Source organism: Chelonoidis abingdonii, chromosome 17, assembly GCF_003597395.2.
Source record: "Chelonoidis abingdonii isolate Lonesome George chromosome 17, CheloAbing_2.0, whole genome shotgun sequence".
Taxonomy (NCBI): Eukaryota; Metazoa; Chordata; order Testudines; family Testudinidae; genus Chelonoidis; species Chelonoidis abingdonii.
This window is the reverse complement of record NC_133785.1, coordinates 12,090,523-12,111,517: the sequence shown is the minus strand read 5'-3', so window position 1 is coordinate 12,111,517 and position 20,995 is coordinate 12,090,523. Positions and strand designations below refer to the sequence as shown.

The 20,995-nt window shown below is 44.2% G+C and overlaps 1 protein-coding gene across 2 annotated transcripts in view; it reads left to right on the top strand.

Moving 5' to 3' along the window:
• The window catches only part of FGD3 (FYVE, RhoGEF and PH domain containing 3), a 197,183-nt gene that overhangs the window by 170,074 nt on the left and 6,114 nt on the right, over positions 1–20,995 (top strand). For both annotated transcript variants that reach the window (XM_032804168.2, XM_075073421.1), the window contains exons 16-18: positions 4,753–4,878; positions 7,855–8,007; positions 16,692–16,832. In XM_032804168.2, the coding sequence (XP_032660059.1) occupies positions 4,753–4,878; positions 7,855–8,007; positions 16,692–16,832 (420 nt within the window). The remainder of the gene's footprint in view (positions 1–4,752; positions 4,879–7,854; positions 8,008–16,691; positions 16,833–20,995) is intronic.

Here is a 20,995-nt window from a genome sequence, read left to right as displayed (position 1 = left end):
GGGAGGAGTACAGAAATCGATTTAAAGAGCCCTTTATATCGATATAAAGGGCGTTGTAGTGTGGACGGGTACAGCGTTAAATCAATTTAACGCTCTTTAAATCGATTTAAACGCGTAGTGTAGACCAGGCCTCAGTTAGCTCATTTTAAGTATGGACCTCACAGGGGCATTATGAAGCTTAATTAAGGTTTGTCAAGTGTTCAGATCTTTGAATGAAAGACGTCTTCAAAACAAATTTTTTAGGTTTATTAAAAATAATACAAAGTAAAGTTCTTATCATGAGCTCTAGGTCCCTTTACCATGCATTAAAATGCAATCATTATCAGCTCACCCGAAACCCAGTCAGTATCTCCCTCACTCACAATCCCAGCCTTTGTCTTACCCTTCTGTCCCTCACTGTCCCCCTCCCCCAAAGCCTTGGTAAATACATAGGCCTTGCAGTCATGAAGATCAACTGATTCTCACTATTTTATATGAAGAGAGAAGTAGGTTTCAAAGCTGAGCTCTCTCAGGGAAAATACCTTACTGGGAGCTTCCTCTTCTTTATGCTATGGAAATGCTCATTATTATTATCTCATTTATTAGGGAGCTACGAAGTGCATTCCAAATCAATCGGCTGACTTCCTGCTAAAGTAAGCCAGTGTATAGTGGGGAATTTTAAACAGTTGTTTCTCCTCACAGCAGTCATTAGTATGTATCAACAGTAATGGATATTGTGCATCAGGTAGACATGGCATTGGTCTTACACTGTTCTTTAAGATTACCTTCCAGTAACTTAACTCACAAGGCCAAATTTCAGTTACACCCTCAGTTACACCCATGCAACCCCATTAACAGCAATGAAGCCACATGGGTATATATGAGCGCTAAAATCTTTTAGTGCAAATTGTAACAATATAAAGCTTTTCAAAGTTTAATTAACCAGGGATGAAGTGCTTTGCTATAACCATTTAAGAAGGGTTAATTCCTCTACAGCTGAAAGGAAATGCAGTCTCCTAAACATTTAATTAGTATTAACACCAGAATTAAAGATGTAAAAGACATCCATCAGAAATGAATGACTTTAGCCAGTAGAAATGCTGGAAAAAATGGTTGCTCTTTAGACTCATGCTGATTAGGGAAAGTATTCCAAGTGTCCTTAATTGTATGCCTTACTTTGAAAAGGTCTGATATAGTCTGAAATGTAACTCAGTGGTAGTGCATCATCTAAGACATCTGTAAATGATGTTGTGATAATGTCAGTTTAGCTGCAGTGAACTCTTTACAAGTGAAGTGCAACACCGCATTTGAGCTCTGTGTGTGAGAGGACACGGATCCATAGGAACTCTCTATGTTTTGGGCAGCTGTAAATGTACATGTAAAGAGAGCTCTAGTCATTTTCCTTAAATGAGCAAATCTGTATCATTGCACTCCATAAAGTTTAACGCAAAACATCATCTGTACTTATGTAAAGGTTTGCAGTTTTGCCCTTGAAGCAGGAAGGAGGCAAACAAAATTGAAAAGAACAAATTCATTTAAAACTGAGCTTGCAGTCAGGCTAGTTCCTGTAGCACTATTGACTGGCATTCTGCTTTCCACTGTCCCCAGAGAATATCGGAACAGAGGGTCAGTTAGAGGCGTTAGAAAACTTAGGAGTAGAGTAGCAGCTTGGCCCCTTTGCATCACCCTGTCCTGCTCCAGGAAAAGAAGTAGGGCCTGAGAAGAGCAGGGTGAAGGGTGCAGTTAGGGCAAGTGAGGGGAACCAAGTTTGTGTGCTGGAGACGAGAAATAGATAAAGGCTCAGAAGAGCAGGAGGAAGCAAGAGAGCCCAGAGAAAAGGGAAAGAGGAAAAAGGACACTGGCTGGTTGGGGAGGGGAGGCTGTGGCCTGGAGCATGGAAGAAAGTGGTAGTAGATGGTATAGATAGTAAACAAGGTCACGAGGAGGAGAATGCAGAGCTTAGCTGGTATAGCCATGAAGTATATCATGTGATGATGTTGCTTTCTGACATGCAGATTTTCCTGTGGGATAAAATTATTAAATGTAGCAAATCATCTTCCTAAAGTGACTTTGCTTGTAGCAGGAGCAGAATCATAGTCTATTTGCTCTCTCCAGAAATTGCTACTGAGAAATGTAACATAACTCCCTCCCTCGCCCCTTTCATTTTGCTGAGAGTGAGTGCTCAGGGTTCAAAGTGCTTGCTGCTCATGGTCTTTTCATGGGCTCCATTGAAATCAGTGAGAGTTACAAACATTCAGCGCATCTCGGAATCAAGTCTCAGGCTACGTCTACACTACCCGCCGTATCGGCGGGTTACAATCCATTGCTCGGGGATCGATATATCGCGTCTCATCTTGACGCGATATATTGATCCCCGAGCGCGCTTATATCGATTCCAGAACTCCACCAACCCCAACGGAGTTGCGGAATCGACAGGGGGAGCCGCAGACATCGATCCCGCGCGGTGAGGACGGGTGAGTAATCCGATCTTAGATATTCGACTTCAGCTACGTTATTCACGTAGCTGAAGTTGCGTATCTAAGATCGATTTTCCCCCATAGTGTAGACCAGCCCTCAGAAACAGTGCTTAAGTGGCTTCCACAGGGGCAGCTACAACATGTTGACTTACTAGACAGGCATCACTCACTGGACTGGCTTTCACGGTGCTGAGGAGAGAGGGTCTTTTAGAAGGCTACAGGCTTCCCTCTGGGCTAGTATCTCCAGCATGGCAATGAGTGGGCCGCCACCTCTAATTTTATATACTGGCTCCCATCTCTGAATTTCCAAGCCACTGGAATCCCTCTCCTCTTATGAAAGACTTCAGATTTCTGCAGATGGAATTATTTGGGTAGATGGCTCTCTCACATAGGCCTTGTGACTTACCTCTTCTGATGGTGCACAACTCTTTGAGGAAGAAGGGTATGTGTGTTTTTCTCCTTGTACAATCACATCCCTTTCTAAATGTAATCTGTAGGGTGTTCATCCTTTATCTGTTACTACAGGTTCCTTCAGACTGCTCCGGGCATAACAAAAGCTGAAAACATAGCTGCAATGTTGTGAAATTACTGCTTACACCTTCCCCTTAAATTGATAGCTGGAGTGCCAATATAAACTCCATAACAAAAGTAAAATATCTCTGTTCCTACTTTAGTTATGGGCACATCAGTAAAAATTTACTAGGGAAAGGTTTTTCTCTCAATAGATTGTGAGTGGATTATCTGAAGCACAGAAATAGGGAGTGAATTATTAAGGCTTTTGTCTTGCAAGTTTCAGTTTGACATTATTTTGCTAGTGAAGCTATCTTACATTACTGTAGCGTGATGTATTTCCTCTGCATAGACATAAGTGAAATTCACAATAATTTGGTTATAATTTTTTGCACAGAAAGTGTGTGGAAAGTCTCCCATGGTGGGAGTAGTACAGGGTGCCTACAGTCTTCTCTCCTGCTATAGGCTCCAGAGGCAGCCAGGAGAGTCCCCAGAGGGAGCAGTGCTAACCAGGGAGAAGGCACAGGAATTTATTAATTCAAACTTATAAGGAGATGCATGTGTCCATCCAGAGCTCTGAGCTTAGGACCATAGTTTTACAAGCTCATAGACTTTAAGGCCAGAAGGGACCAATCATGGTTGTCTAGTTGGACCTCCTGCATATCACAAGCCACAGAAACTCACCCACCCACTCCTGTAATAGGCCCATAACCTCTGCCTGAGTTACTGAAGTCCTCAAATCTTGATTTAAAGACTTCAAGTTACAGCGAATCCATCATTTACTCTAGTTCAAACCCACAAACAGTCCATGCCCCATGCTGCAAAGGAAGGGGGAAAAAACCTAGGCTCTCTGCCAGTCTGATCTGGGAGAAAATTCCTTGCCAACCCAAAATATGATGATCAATAACACCTTAAGCATGTGGGTGAAACCCACCATCCAGACATCCAGGAAAGAATTCTCTGTAGTTACTCAGAGCCCTCCCCATCTAGTGTCCCATCTCTGGCCATTGGAGATGTTTGCTAATAGCAGTTGCAGATGGGCTATATGTCATAGTATGGAATCTTATCATGCCACCCCTCCATAAACTTTTCAAGCGCAGTCTTAAAGCAAGTTAGCTCCCACTACTCCCTTTGGAAAGCAGTTCCAAACAATGCCCACTTCAAAACTAATCAGCACATCAGAGAACAAGACTGCTCTTCCCATCCAAGCCACCCTTGCAGAAATCTCCCTCACCCCACAGAGAATAGATAAGTTTTGCAACATAGAATCATAGAACCATAGGGTTAGAAAGGACCACAAAGGTCATCTAGTTCAGCCACCTGCCAAGATGAAGGATATGTTGTGTCTAAACCGTCCAACACATTTGGCTGTCCAGCCACTATGCTATAGTTTGAACCCATGCCCTGCAGGATATTCAGATTCAGGCTCTGTTGGATAACCAGAGAAAGAGTGAGTTCCAGAGTGAAGACCCTTCACTGAAAATGCCCTTCCTCCAGACTCATCCGCTTTAAACCAATAGGCTGTCAGATGGAGTGACTCCCTGACTCCAGTGATGCACAAGGAAAGAGGTGGACTCTGAGGAGTAGGGCCCAATTAAAAATCAGCACATCCCCACTGCAGCCTCAACCCCAACAGGTTTGGTAAGAGGAAATTTTCCCTAAAATTGTCTGTGTGAGGAATAGATCTGGGAAAGAGCTTCGTAAGCATGGTAGAAATTGAGTGGCAGAAAATTGTTTTGCAATAATTATGTTGTATAATGTCACCTAACTGTATGTTTCATTTCAGCCTGATTCCTGCAGAAAATCATCTTCTAAAACTAAGCGAGACAAGGAAAAGCAAGCTTGCAAAAGCTGCAATGAAAGCTTTAACTCCATCACTAAAAGGCGGCACCATTGCAAACAATGTGGGGCAGTGAGTATCAGAATAAAATTGTAGCAGTGTTTCATTTTCTGTCCATTTAATTAGTTTATCTGTAACAGATGACCTCTTTAATCAAATTCTGAGTTTGTTTCATTCTGAGGGAGCTTTTCAGTTTCCTGTAGGATGGGCTCTGGAGTTTGCAGCAGGACTGCGACAGAACAGATCTTTCAACTTGCCTTGTCCATTGGGGATCAGGCAAAACAAAGCAAAGTTAAGGTGGTGTAAAAGGCCATGAGTGAGTGGTTGAGCAGACAAATGTCACACTTCTGTGGCTGAAAGGAAAGCTGCCTCTGTTCCTGGGTTTGTTTTTTATCTAGTTCCCAAAAAACCACCTCATTGACCAGGGTTTCCTTTGCATGACTAGCACCCCTTAGCCACTAACCAACAGCAGAATAAATAGTCTGGAACACAGGTCTTCTAGATCTTTGTCAGCAGCCTCTTGCTGCAGGCTTTCAAGTGCCTTCTTCCTCTTCCTTTTCTGAGAGGAAACCATCCATTTTATGGCTAGGGTAATGAGTTCCAGCTGTCCTGATTGATTTGATCAACCAGAAGGCTACATGGGCCCTCAATACTCAGTGCTAAAGTGATGGGGTTGCATTTCCCCCAGTGGCAAAAGTAAATCAAGGTGCTCTTGGCCAAAGAGGGTGTCCTTCTGTGCTTGAAAGGCCCAGAGAATCCAGCACATGAAAAATCCAGGTGCTATAAGCCTAAGGCCTGGATTTTAAAGGAGCCAAAGGGAGTTAGGTGCCCATCTCCTATTGAATCTCAGTGGGTTTTGGATAACTGATTATCTGAGGCTCTTCTGAAAATTCCAGCCCAAAGTTACACGAGGTTGACTGCCTTGTGGCTTGAAACTTTCCTTCTGTGACGTCAGTTTCAGGGTTCCATGTTCCTGATGTAACGAGTTTAGAATAGTTAGTGAAATAATATCAAGTTTTTGTAGAATGAAGATAAATTTGGGTCTAAACAGACAGTCAGGTAAAATGTGTAGCTAAGAATATTAAAAGCCATCCTTTCTAGAACATTCATCTCAGGAACCCAAATACTATTACAGTGGAAGAGACACTATTATTCTGGAGTCAGCTATCTTGAATCTTTGGAGTTTTTTAAAATAATTATAAAAATAAATACACTTTCTTTGGTATTTAATCTATTGCATTAAAGCTCAGTTTTAAAATAAATCAAACAAAAAACTCCCCATGGACAAAAAAAATGAGAATTAAGTTATTAATAATTTAATGTTAAATAAACAATTGTTGGTTGTGCAGTGTTTTCTGGTCTAGGTAGTAGAATGCAAATGAAAGGAGTTAATTTTGCCTCTAGCAAAGATTTTTTTAAAAAATGTTAGTTTTCTTTTGTTTGTGCATTTCAGCAGAATGATGCTGCATTCAGTACTTGCATACGGTGCACTGAACTGTTGCAATGCAATGCTTTGTGTAGTAATTCATATCTTGTGGGCATACATATGAGAGCGTACTATTGCGACTGAAGAGCATTCAGACTCTGTTGTTGTGTAATAAAATGGGATTTGAAGTTAAATCCTGCTGACTGCTCTTATAATGCATGTAAGGGGTGGATCTCCTTCCCCATAGTGGCTCTGCTACTACAGTTAGTACCATGAGACTGCAAATTTGAAAACTGACTTCACTGCTCTATAGTGGGATATGGAGACAAGGGGCCATATCCTCCACTTTGCCAGGTTTATCTTGCACCAAAACTTAAAGCAGCTAGAGGTTTGTACAAGTATCCTCACTCTGCAGGGGGAATCTCTGCTGACATAAAGCTGGCTGTGCCATCTCCTTTACCAGCCCTGTTGCCCAACTCCATCACTGCCTGTGCTGGAAATTCCACTGCCTGGGGTGAGGGGAGGCAGGGGGCATATTAGGAGTGGGGAGGGAAGAAGTTATGTTAGGAGGCAAGAGAAGGAAATGCAGTTTGATGGAGCAAGACTCCATTATGCTCCATTCACCACTGGTGTTCGGTCTGTATGGGACCTTATGCCAGCAGCTAACTGGCCTCCCTAGAAGCTTGAGACAGTGGTGGTCTAAGCTCATGAATTCAAACCCAGCCAAGATTAGTAGTGAATGACAGTTGCTGCCATTTTGGCGGCTGTTAAGTGGGCTACGTGAAATAAGTTGGTGCTTTTTGCTCCTGCTGGAGGGATGGGCACATAAACACAACTGTGCTCACCGCATTCCTGTGCACAGTTCCAAGAGGCTGAACTACCCTCTTCCTCTTGAGGAGGATGGTACCTTGAGTTGAGCGGTTAGGTACATTGCTTGGGGTCGTACAGGGGAGCGGTGCAGATAGACAGATGAGTTAAGTCTCCAGCGCTGTAAATCCAGCACTTTTCACAAGCGCTGATTTCATGTCAAGTTTAATTGCTTGTTTGGCCCAAACCAGAAAAAAGAATTGAAAGCCGTAAAATCATTGTCTCCCAACCCAACGTGGCATCAGGCAGATCATTATATGTAGTGGACAGTATAATGGCCTAAATTCTCAAAAGTGACTCAATTTTTGGACGCTGAGCTCCAAACAACTCAAAGGGGCCTGATTTTTCAGACAGTGCTAAGTACCAAACACCACCTCCCACCCACTGTGAAAATCAGGCCTCTTTAAAGTATCTAGTGCTGGGCCCTCATGATCATTAGGCACTGAAAACTAAAGACTATTATAACTCAGACCTTTTATATGGGAACAGAAAAGCAGATACTTATCCGTCACTTTCTGAATGGTTGGAAACACAATACAGAACAGAAAAATCCTTTTTTTTCTGATTGAGGGAAGGGAGGTGTCCCATCTCATACCTTGACCTACATAAGTTACAGGAGGTCTGTCAATGTGTCTCATCTTTGCATTAGTTTGCATGATTTTATTTCAGCAATTTACCTGCAGCAAAGTGGTTGTAATAACAAGGATTTTGTTTTAATAGTGGCTGAAGAATGAAGTATTATCTTTCTGATACAGGTTATTTGTGCAAAATGCTCTGAATTTAAGCCACTTGCAGATAACAGCCGTCACAATCGAGTGTGTAAAGACTGTTTTCTGCTATCATCATCAGTCCCGTGCAATGCAGGAGCTGAATCTATGGGAGAACAAAAGAAAAAAACTGCAGTCGAGGTACAATTATCTTGCTAATAAGCTTTTAACATGCTAGATGCCTGAAGAGGCTGGTAATTTTATTTGTTATTAAATCCCTTGGGGCGTGCTTTTCTCTGTGATCTTACACCCTTTTAGTAGGCTATCACTCACAACATACACCTGACAAACTGGCACTTGTAGAGCTGTATGGACATACAAGGTGAATCCTATTTTCAAACATGAATTTTGTACTTTTCATGCAGGGATACACCGGTTTTGCAGGGAAATTTCAGCCCCCAGGTTTTAAATAATTGGCCTGCTGGGACATTCCATTCCATTCAAACATGTGGGCACCTTATCCAGCTTGCTTTAGGTGTACCTGTACAAACATCAGATCTGTTTCCATGTAACTTCTCTTGTTCTCTTGTTCCCACTCTGGAAAGCTTTGTGCTCTTGAAATTTCGCTTTCCTACAAAATGCCAGTGCAACTGACCATTTTTCACAGTGATTCATGCAAGGGCACGCCAAGCCATTTTTGAATTAATAATCCTGTGTGAGAAACATCAAACAGTAGTAGAGTGGGATGCCACTGTCTTTGCAACTCTTCTGTTTGGGGCAGACTGAGTGAGAAGAGCCCGCACACAGCACTTGCCCAGAGCTGTGCTCTGCTTCATGCTCCACCAAGACATAAGGATGATCTTGTGCTTAAGGCATGGTGCTGGGAGTGGAGGTGTCATTTGTGTTTAACTGTCCCTCAAGGAATACTGCCTGCATTGGATGACCTGAGGCTGGTGCATATGACCATATGCCCTGGCACAGAGGTGTGCGGTAGGGGTGGGAGGAGACACGATCATAGTGCTTTGAGCTTTGGCTGTTCTGGCTGCAGAGCACCCTTCTGACTGCTGTAGAAAGCTGCCAGAAGTGAGAGCAGTTTCTTGACTTTTCTGATTAGTTGAATTCTCTGGTGCCTAGGTGCTCGACCTCAACTTTGTACCCCCATCTTGGTCCCAGATCCTCGAAGTGCAAAGTGGGGTAAAGCCATAGGCGCACGCTCCCTTCCTGAACTGCGTCTTCTGCAAGGCACAGTGAAGTATCTGGCCCTGTGGCTTGATATCTTCAAGCTGCAGTCTCTCTTATACCATGCACCTGTGATTACAGCCCAAGAATAAAACGAGTATGCCCCAGTATTGCATGCAGTATGTCACAATAACCTATCAATGCCATTTCAGCAGAATTGTCTGCCAAGAAAGTTAAAGCCTGCACCTAAACAGCAGAGAACTCTGCTAATCCTAAAAGTCAAGAAGCTATTTAAAAGCAAGTGAAATGTGACCCAAGGCTTTACTTCAGAGAACAGATTACTTACTGTAAAAATCCAAAAAATGAAGTAGTTTTCGTTCACATGCTCAGACTTTTAGCTCTGTGCTAAGTCTTCAAAGGATCAGCTAAAATGCAAGAAAGGTGGTTAAAGTGCACAAAAGAGAAATATTTGAGCAAGTCTGTTTCTTCCCTCCTTTTTTACATAAAACTTTGTTAATGAGCTTAATAACGACTTGAGAGCTTGCCACTTCACAAGTGCTATCACAGATGCCAAAAATCCTCTAGAGTTTTTTCCGCTGGAAAGACCAATACAGTATAGACATTTTTTCAGTCACAAAAAGCTTTTTTCTTCCTTTTGTCACACAGCCTTGGGGTATGGTTCATATTTCCTCCCATTCATATACTGCTAATTATAATGTTGGAAAAAACTGGGTTTCTAAACACAGGCTATAATGCAGTCCAAAGAGCAGCAGTAAAAGTACTGCATTTTCTTAACTCTATCCTTCTGGATGTTCTTGTTGGTTGATTTTTTTTTTCCCACTCAAATCAAGACATTTGCCTAGTCAACACTAGAGTAATTATCCTCCTAAAGGATGTATGCGGTGGATAGAATGTCTTGTGCACTTCCTACAAGAGGGAAGATTGTGCATCTTGGTGCCAACCTATGGTGAAGTAGGCTAAGTGGTGAACCATGGAATGGTGCCAGCTTACCAGGCCCTCCTTTACCGAATGACCTCCTACAAACAAACCAAATAGGAAGAGGTTACTTATCTGTAACTGGGGGTTCTTTGAGATGTGTGATTCCTATCTGTATTCCACATATGAGTGCACATGCACGCCATGCCTCTGAGTCCAGAAGTGTTTCTTAGCAGTGTCCGTTGACCCACACATGCATAGTGCATCCCCTCGTAATCCCAGCTGAGAGTATAATAAGTAGTGCAGGTCGATATCTCTCCAGTCTCCCTCTTACCATCATGGAATCCAATCTGAAGCAGAGGGGATGGAGGACAGGTAGTTGAATACATCTCGAAGAATCTCCAGTTACAGGTAAGTAACCTCTTCTTCTTTGAGTGATGGCCTTTGTATTCCACACGTGGGTGGGTGACTCGCAAGCAGTGGTCAGTGTGGAGGTGGGTGCAAGAATGCCAATGGAACTGCAGTCTGCAGTACAGCTTGGCCTAAAGTGGCTTCCATAGCAGCCACTTGCGCAACGGCATAGTGCATCGTGAACGTGCGGACAGAATCCTATGTTGCCGCGCAGCAGACCTCTTCCCAGGACACATCTGTGACAGGTTGGATCACAGAAGCCCCTTTGGGAGCTGCCAACTGATGTGCCAAGACTGCCTCTGCTCCTGTTTCCCCTGCCAGCTCAGGACTCCAGCTCCCTCTCTTGCTGAGCCAGACACTCCCATCTGCTCCAACACAGACCCAGGGTCTGAATTACCTGCTCCAAAGCTGCAAGTGTACCTGAAAACAGCTCACAGAAGTGTGCTTGTCTTTAGCACTCAGATGCCCAACTCCCAATGGGGTCTAAACCCAAATAAATCCATTTTACCCTGTATAAAGCTTATGCAGGGTAAACTCATAAACTGTTCATCCTCTATAACACTGATAGAGAGAGATGCACAGTTGTTTGCTCCCCCAGGTATTAATACATACTCTGAGTTAGTTAATAAGTAAAAAGTGATTTTATTAAATAGAGAAAGTAGGATTTAAGTGGTTCCAAGTAATAACAGACAGAACAAAGTAAGTCACCAAGCAAAATAAAATAAAATGCGTAAATCACCTTCCAGACCTGGGCACAATGCTTTCCCCTGGTACAGCTCTTGTTCCAGCTCAGGTGATAGCTCGGGGATTCTTCACGATGGCTCTTCTCTCCCTTTGTTCTCTTCCACCCCTTTATATATCTTTTGCGTAAGGCCGGAATCCTTTGTCCCTCTCCGGGTTCCCACCCCCTCCTTCTCAATGGAAAGACACCAGGTTAAAGATGGATTCCAGTTCAGGTGACATGATCACTTGTCACTTCAAGACTTCATTACCTCCATTGCCAGCACACACGTATACAGGAAGACTTACAGGTAAAACACAGCCACTTGCAGACAATGGTCCTAGTTAATGGGAGACATCAAGATTCCAAACCACCATTAATGGACCACATTTGCATAACTACAATAGGCCTTCAGATTTATATTTCATTTTTCTAATTTCAGATACAAGAGTAGTACATTTATACAAATAGGATGATTACACTCAGTAGATTATAAGCTTTGTAATGATACCTTACAAAAGACCTTTTGCATGAAGCATATCTCAGTTTCATTATATTCACTTATTATTAAATTTTTATAAAACCATATAGACTGCTCAACGTCACAACATCCATTAGGCCAGTGTGACAGCTTGTGCTTATGTAGAGTGTGCCGTGACTTTATCAGGTTGTGGTGCGTTGGATTGGTGTAGCATTCATAGCTGCAACCCGTTTGGAGATGCGTTCAGACAAAAGGACTGTTTGGCGACGGTCGCCAATATTTAAGGCGATGTGCAAAAGGGTAGAGTCCTATGTAGGCAGAATACCAGTGCATGGCAGATGTCGAGGGGCATGCAAGGCTCTGTTACTGGGGGAAGCATGTGGTTTGGGGTGGAAAACCAGCGGGTCGATGCTCCTGATTTAGGTGGAATTCCAACACCACTTTTGGGATGAATTTGGGGTGGAGCCACAAGGATACTTTGTGCTTGTGGGATATCTGGGGAGGGGATCGTCCGCCATTGTGGCTGCTATTCACTGCCCAATCTGGATGAGGTAATGGCTGCCAAGGATGACGCTTTCATTCAGAGGTGGGAGAGGGAGCATGTTGCCAGCAATTCAAAGAGTGGCTTCGTGAGGGCAGAGAGAACAAGATTAAGATCCCATAGGGGTATCTGTGGTGGTCTTCCGTCAATTGTGGACAAACAGGGAAGGATGGCCCCCCAAAATGATATAGGGCACCACAGGTGGCATCGGGGGAGGTTTGTGGGTCTCAACCTGCATGTCAAAACTGAGGTTTTGCCTGTTGCTGGGAGAGGGTTGAGGAGATGGTTGTGGTGGAGGCAGGGAAGCGTGGCCGTTGAGATCCGGGTTGCTGACATGGGGGTTCCTGGTGATGTTGGTAGGTAGCTGGATAAGGAATGTAGGGGGACAGGCAGAATGGTTGCCTCTGATGCCTGCATCTTGGGGATGGGGTATATATACCGAGGGACCATAGCGTGGCTCTGGAGACCTTCAGTGGAGGGATTCATCCATCGTCTTCTGGAACAATTTGTTCTTGTCAAAGGGCAGATCCTTGATTTGGACCTCCCTGGGGAAGCTGGATGATTGTGTAGCCACAAGTCCCAGCGCATAACCCCAGTCGATAGAGTATAAGAGGACATGTTGACCACATCCACAGCGGCCTGGAGGCCCACCTTGGCGACCAGTTGTCCTTCATCTACCGGTGCCTGAAATTGTTGCTGTTGCTCTGACAGCAGCTTGTCCCTGAACTCTGCTAGCCTGGTGTAGTTGGCTAGCAGAGCTTGGTAGTTTCCGATCTGGAACCGTACTCCCACCGAAGAATATGCCTTCCTGCCTAGAAGGTCCATCCTCGTTACTACCCTGTCCAGAGGAATAGACTTCTGCAAGTGCTGGTATGCCTGCTGTGCTGCCGAGTGTACAACCAGGGAGCTGGGGCGTGGCTGTATAAAAAGAAAATCCGCTCTTTAGCAGGTACGAAATGCCTCTTCTCTGCCCTCTTAGGTGTGAGGGTACAGGAAGCAGGGCTGTGCCATCCTGCTCACGCTGGTTGGAGGATGACATTGTTAACGGGGTAGAGCTACCCCAAGAGGGCCCCTGGAGGACGTCCAGGAGCTGGTGTTGGGGGTCCTGAACCTTCTCCAGTGGAATATCCAGGTCTTCCTCTATCCCCTGGAGCAAATCCCGGTACTGGCGATGGTCGTCTGGCAGAGAGAGCCTCGTCAGGCAGTGAGGATGCAGCAGTGGGGCCTGGCAGAGCTAGGTGTACTGGTTTGATGTCTGCTTCTTCCTCATAAACCAATGATGCTGGGGGGAGAATAGGTGACAGTCGATAGGATACCTAAGATGGTGGCTGGTGTTTGCAGTAAGGATCCCAGTATCTCCAGCGGAGCCAGAAAGAAGGGTCCCTCAGATGTGATGGGTCCCATGCATAGCGATCCTCTTTTGTCGGATTATATGCCGGGGAGTAAGGCAGTCTGTGCTGTAAGTCCAGACTTTGGTATGACATCATGGAGAACAAGAGTTCTGGCTCCAAAAATTTGGACTTTGAAGTTGGTTCTGGCAAAGTTGGAACCATTGGTTCCGGAGGGCTGCGGATGACAACAGAGTGAGTTTCTGTGGCAGCAGCAGAAGAGGTTTGCCCTCTGGAGTAGGGATTTTGCGAGTGGTGGAGAGGACTGGAGACTGCAGATAGGGTCCGATCAGCTCTTATGCTGACAAGAGACACTCTGAGCATCCAGGTGTATGCGGTGTGCCCATGAAGATGCCAGAGGGTCCTGGCAGCATCTGCGGGGCCGGCTGTCTGGGAGGCGCAGAGGTTCCCAGCGGAGTGGGCAGAGCACATGCCAGTGAGTGTTCTGGATGCATGGGTACTGGGGTTGTCATTGGTATCATTGGATCATGTTTGTGCCTGGCCTTACCCTCCTCACAGGGAAGCTTGGGCGCTGGTCCAGCCAGATCCGCACATATCTCACCTGACCCGGCCCGGTTTAGGGAGGAAATGCTGCTCTTGGGAGCAGTCCATAGCAGGGATGCACTTTTGTGCCCATGAGATGTTTTTTACTCTCATGCTGGGACCTGTCCTTGGCTTTTGATACTGATGGTTCTGGGGCGTGCAAGGTGCTGTGAGGGGCAGTCAGCGTCGGCGGTGGTCACTGTACAGGGGGGGTCCACCAATCCCGGATTCAAGTGCGCCCTTAGTCTCAGAGCTTCCTCCATCAAGTTCTTAAGGAAGCACAGCTCTTGAGCTTCCTGGGTTCAGGACAGAAAGGACATGCAAATGGAGCAGCGCACTGTGATGAGTGCCTAGTCCAGGCAGTAGAGGCTACACTGGTGCTCGTCACTCACTAAGAATGAGTATGGGCAGGAAACGCAGTTTTTAAATCCCAGAATCTCAGTCATAGTCTCCCGGGGGAGGTTGGACAGTCTCCAAACAGGGAAAGAAACTACACTAACTAAATTTAACTAAATGAACTTATCTGCCTACAGTAGAAAGACTATCTACACCGAATGAAAGGTAGATCACTCTCTTAGAAAACTAAGAGTGCGAAGGAATAGGAGTTTTGACTCAGGCCATGCAACGGTAAGAGGGAACTGGGGAGGTGTCGATCCCCACTACCTACCTCAGCCAGGAGCATGAAGGGATGCACTATAAAAGTGTGGGTCAACAGACACTGCTAAGAAGGAACCATCAATCATAAAAGAATCACAGCTAATAGTGTGGTGAACAAGGTTGCTGCAGAAAGGAAGGCTGATGGATTTCTGAATTTGAGGGTATGGAAGGATGGTATCCTTGGCTACAGGTACTGGAAAGCCATTATGCCTGGGTTCGGGGAGGGACAGAATGTGTGCGTATTAATGATCAGTATGCTGTGACACTCCTTGCGGGGGTACCCAGGGCTGTGAGGCACCTTTCTACCACTTGCCCTTAACATGAGGGAAGTTCCTACAAGGGGTCAACTCCCCAGCTCCACAGGCAACACAAGCACACCCCTCCAGGCCTGTGCAGGCCTCAGTCTCTCTGCAGGTTGGTGATATAGGTGTGTTTCAAGCCTTCCTGGCGTCCTGCTGGAATGTCCAGCCCCTGGTCCTCTAAACATTCGCAGAATTCACACTTGCTGCTCCCAAAGGAACAGTACACACCAGCTTACCAATTTCACCTCAGGATCACTAGCCCACTTAACACACAGCACTTAGATATGTTTATAGTGAAAACAAGTACAAGAGAATAGAGATTCGGGTGATAGCAAGTAAAAGTATTTGAAACAAATGGTCACACGTAAAATAAAATTGTAACATGCCTTTACAACCTAATCTTAATTAACAAGATACTGTCTTGCTGAATGAAATGTAGCTCACCCAAAGTCTCCGCAGCGTTTTCCAGGCAGATTGGTTGTGACCAGGGCCAGCACCAGGCACCAGCAAAGGAAGCAGGTGCTTGGGGCGGCCAATGGAAAGGGGCGGCACATCCAGGTCTTCGGTGGCGGGTCCCTCTCGGAGGGAAGGACCCGTCTTCGAATTGCCACAGAAGAATGAAGCGGTGCGGTAGAGCTGCCGCTAAAGTGCTGCTGATCGCGGCTTTATCTTTTCTTTTTTTTTTTTTTTTTTTTTTGGCTTTGTCGCTTGCGGCAGCAAAAAAGCTGGAGCCGGCCCTTGCTGTGACCTTCCTTTCATAAGACAGAGCATGCTGACAGTTCATCTCCTTGATGAAGGATCCTGGGTGTGCCTCAGGACCCCCAATTATACCCCCCAAATCCATTCTCTTCACTCATAAACAGGATGCCACCCCCTGCTGGTTTTTTTCTGCAGTTCTTCTCTCATGTGAATTCAGTCGTCTTCATTGCTCACACAATGACCAGCCAGAGAGAGAAGTGTCGACTACCCCCTGCCTGAACCGAATCAGTTACCACTGTTTGCTGACCTGTCTTAACTCTTGTACCTTAAGAACATAGTTTTCAGTGCAGGTACATAACTCCTTAAATATCATCCATACGTACATTTCACTGTGATTATGACAACCAGTAAACTTCTGGCTCTTGGAAGAGACCTTATGTGCCACCCTTTGGCAAACTAGTATGTAGCTACCTGACCCAGGTGATTGCTGTAAACCATAGTGTGTATCCCTTATGCCCTCTGCTAGCTGGTAGTAAGGGGTCCCTGAGCCACATATGCCTCAGTCATACTCTTGTACTGTCTTAACATTGGTGTAAAAGGAACTACCTAATGGTGACCCCAGAGCTCTTACACATCTTTGCAGCTGCTCTGTGCCTTTCTGATGGAGTTCACTTGTGCTGAGAAACCTTTTTCATTAATTTTAAATCTCCTCCCATCCTACTCGTGCTAAGCAAGAAACAAGCTGTGTCATCTTAATTGCCTTTCTCAAATTACACTGTGGAGATGGAATTTTAACTTCGCAGTCATTGAGAACAATAGTTCAGCGCCTACCTCTAAGTACCTAGGAGCACACTATATCTTGATGATACATTATGATAATTAAACTCTTGTACAGGTATGAACTACTTAGCATTTGCCCTTCTGAATCGCTTGGCTGTGTATGACTAAATATTGTACTTAATGTATAATTGTAAGTATCTTGACCACATAAGCATCCGTCTAAGCAGCTCCTACTTTCTTTTTACAGAAACCAAACTTTTTGGCAGCTGAAAACAGCCTTTTCAGCAGCCGCCTCCTGTTCCTAGACAAAGGGAAGACTTGGTGCAAAATGTGTGTCACCATCCCCAAGACTGAACCTCTTGTCTTGTATCTGCATGGAGGAAGTCAGGTAAAAGTGACATTATTACTGAGTGATATCCACAGCTAGAAGCATAAGTTTAAGTATGTCAGTCTGAGAAATAAGACAAAGTAAGATTTGGCTTACTTTCAACAACAGAAATTAACTTGGCAGTCTGAATTTAGCACAAAGCCTCAGAGATTTCAAATTTCTTTCTTATCTGGAGATGGAGCTTACAAGATTTTAAGCAAAATGTCTAAGCTCACATCTCTTTCTAAAAAATGTAGCACAAAAGAAGAATAAATCAATGATAATTATTTCAGTTAATATTTATTTTCCTGAGGTTTCAGAAAGGCATATTTTCAAAATAAATACTCAAAGGGTTAATGACCTTTATCTGGAAAATACATAAGACAGCAAAGTAGTTCTGATAGGATGGTGTTGCTTTAATCCTTTTTTGGTTAATGCTATTCCAATTCTGGGTTGAAGTTAGGTGGATTTACACAAATTCAGATGTTCTGAAGGATGGGTGAAGTGAACTCTGTGAAATGAAAGCCATATGTCTTAACAGCATGTGCTCTAGTGTTGATGTTATTTTTTTAAAATTGTCTCTTTGAAAATGATTGGGGAAATACACTGTGGTAAGTTAGGTGCTTGCTTATACAATGTACGTTTTTTAGAACAAAAGTTAAAATTTGTTTGCAAAGGTACTCAGACTAAATGTAAGATGATGAAATCAAACCCTCCGTTATTGTTGGAAAAGAATGACCATGCTGAAAGTAGAGGTCCTTCAGATTTAGCTGTAGTACCACAGCTCATTTATTGTTATGTGCCAGTGGTCTGTTTTAATCTGTGTTTGGGGGGAGAATTTGGGCCAAATTCAGCTCTTTGTTGCCACCGTGCAACTCCAGAGATGTCAGTGGATTTACTTTTGATTGGCACCAATTTATCTGACAGTAAATGAGAACGTATCTTTTATGGATGATTTACTGCTGTGAATGCTTTATTTTCCTTAATTACTGTGACTGTGTGTTATTCATGTATTGTAGAACTATAGAGGGAAAAAAGCTTCCATATAACAAGTGTAAATATGTATCCCTCACCCTCAAAGACATGCATTCTATTCATGTCCTATTAGAATAGATCTTTTAAGCTCACTTATTGTGGTGTTTTTATGTGTAATATTTAGGAAGCTGGAAGCTTGAATTGAAGGATATGTGTATATAATATTGGCTTTGCTTCAGCTGGAACTCAAACTATGGTACAAGGTGGCCTTCCAAACCATTTTACAGGTGCTCAGCTGCCATATTTCCATTCAAGCACCAGAGCCTGCATTGCTGAAATTATCAGTTTGAAAAAAGAAATCACCTTGGACATGAGACTTAAATGAATACAGCAAAACCTAATCTTCAGATCTCACCTGGAGTCTGTTTTGGGTAGAAGTTTTTAAAACAGTGCAGAAAATATTGTTTTCCATAAAAATTAGACAATTGAGGTAAATTGATCCCGTGCAGAGGACCAGCACAATTCCTATGCATCACTTGAGTCCCATTTAAACTCAAGTTAAATGGAACATAGGCCTTATGTGATTAATTTCTCTGCACAGAGTGAATTTCACCCTCAGGGGACATCATATGTTATAGGTTCAATATGAACTAAATCCCCTATTTGGGACAGAGGTTGTCCCCTTCCCTTTGCAGGCGTAGGGTGCCCTGACCACAGCAGAATGGATGTATTTCCCCTCTGCAAGATTGAGTGGGATGCAGGGACCTCCCACAAGAAATCCCTGTGTGCTGCATAACTCTGTTGTCTTCAGTATCTGCCTGTACCCCAGTGCACAGAGGGGTTTGGGGGAAGAACTGCAGATCTATTGACCTTTTCTGCTCAGAGGCAGGGTACATCATTTCCAGAGTATACTGCAAACCAGAGGCTGCAGTATTTACTGCAGAGCAGCTCCACTCCCACAATGTGACTTGGGAAGAGGATTTCTCTCTCTTAATTCTGATCGCACAATCCAGTGTCTCAGCACAGCACTAATAACTCACATAAGACAAACCATTTCCATTGGATGCACAGCAGAAGAAAAACAGCTGTAACAAGCAAAACTTTTCAACATACGTGGGTTGGGGAAATGAAACCAATGCCTGGAGACTGGGGGAATTTCTACACAATCAAAGGCACCATATTCTTTCCTCCTTGCCCTGCCACACTTGATTTTGAGCCTATTCTGGGGAACAGGGTAGCTTTGACACTAAGCATTAGTTGGATGACTTTATAGAACATTCGTTAAATCCAAAGGCTAGTACTTCTGACTATTCCAAATATAGGATAAATTACCCCCCAACAAATCCCATACAGGGCAAGGGTAATCCAGCTCACATTCAGTAACAAGAACTATAGATTTACTATCAGAAATCAAATTGCTGGCTGGAATCATAACAATGAAAATGAGCCCTTGTTTCAAGATAGCATTCCCCCCACCCACCCCTTCATGTGCTTCCCACCATGTATGGCAAACTGAAGGACAACGATTACAGAGCAGTCTATTCTGCATTCCCTCGTGTAATTCAAATGTTCTGTATAATTCCAATTGACATATAATACAATGTACTTACACTTTCTGATAATGATAAATTAAAAAAAGCTCTCCAATTCAGATTAATAGAGTCCATTCTTAAAAGTTTTTTTCCTGGGCATCGCTAGTGTTTTAGATGTCAGTCCATTTTGTATAACACTCCCATCCCATACCTCATAAATCTCCTTTGTGGTGTTGCTGCTTATAGTATACAGAAATAACAAGGCATGAGATTAGCAGTGGTGCCCCCAAAATTAAATGACTTCACAGTTTGTAAGTGCCTTTTAAACATTTAGGACTGTAGGAGGCACCTCCTCAAATTCCTGATCTATAGGATCTTTGGCCCTAGCTGCTGAATAAGATATATAGCCCTCCAGAGAGAAACCTTGGCTCTCTGGGAAAGCAAGACTTGTCCTGGTTAGAATTTGTGTCAGCAAACTATTCTTATGAAGATTCTAAATATAGAGTTTATCATTCGTGAAGAGAATGAACAGAATCCCCATTGAAAATAATTTTTTTCCAGGTATGTCAAGGAGGCATTTCAGCATCTAAAGAGCCAGGTGCTTTGCTGGGATGACATTGCCTACATTGTCATTAAAACTCTTGTAGCAGAGACCAGGGGAAACCATGATCAGTGCATATGAGATATGCCTGTGTGGAAGCTGCCGGATCATTTAAAACAATGAAAAATTAACTCTTGGGGAAGGAGGAATAATTCCAAGTGCTGATAGATTGGAACTCTTGGCAGATAGCCACAAAATAAACTCCTTTCTGGTGTCTGAGCATTTTTATCCTGTGGCCTCCACCTTATACAGCTGAGACGAACATCCAGATACAAATAAAAACAAATTTTTTAGTCCGGAGTAATTGTTTATTCAATGAGGGTGTCATTCACACCTGTGTGGAATGCCAAAGCCGGGCCTGTGCACCATTTGAGTTCCAATGCCTGGAGACTGGGGGAATTTTTACACAATCAAAGTAGGGCTCTCTGCATGGCGGTGAACAGAGCCAGCACTTCCATTTAGGCGACCTAGGTGGTTGCCTAGGACATCAGGATTTGGGAGGGCGGCATTTTGCCACCCTTGGTGGCAATTTGGCAGTGGGGGGTCCTTCCGTGCTCCAGGTCTTCGGCGGCAATTCTGCGGCGGGTCCTTCACTCGCTCTGGGACCCGCCGCCAAAGTGCCCTGAAGACCGGGAGCGTGGAAGGACACCCCTCCCCCCTGCCGCAGAATTGCTGTCAACGAGCAGGAGCGTGGAAGGACCCCCACTTAGAGCGCCAAAAACCTTGGCGCCACTCCTAGTGGTGAATATCACATTGTTTGTTTGGTGCATCAGGCAAAGTGTATCTGTTCTGGCATTGAAGTCCAGGTAGTGCAAGCCATTTTTATCTCGGTGGAAGTGTGTAAGGTTTGGAAGGGGCATAGGGTAGTTTGGGGGAGCCTTTTAAGCAAAGACACTACTTCAAGATTCAGAGAACTAAAACAAGTTTTATGAGTATATGTCTCCTTTCTAAGTTTCTGCAGAGTTGCTGAATGAGCTTGGGGCTGCTCCTGCAGGCTCTGTTGGACTGTAGTCAACAGAACTGACCCTCTAACTTAGCTACATGAGAAGAATAGGGTTGAGGTGACACTGAGCTTG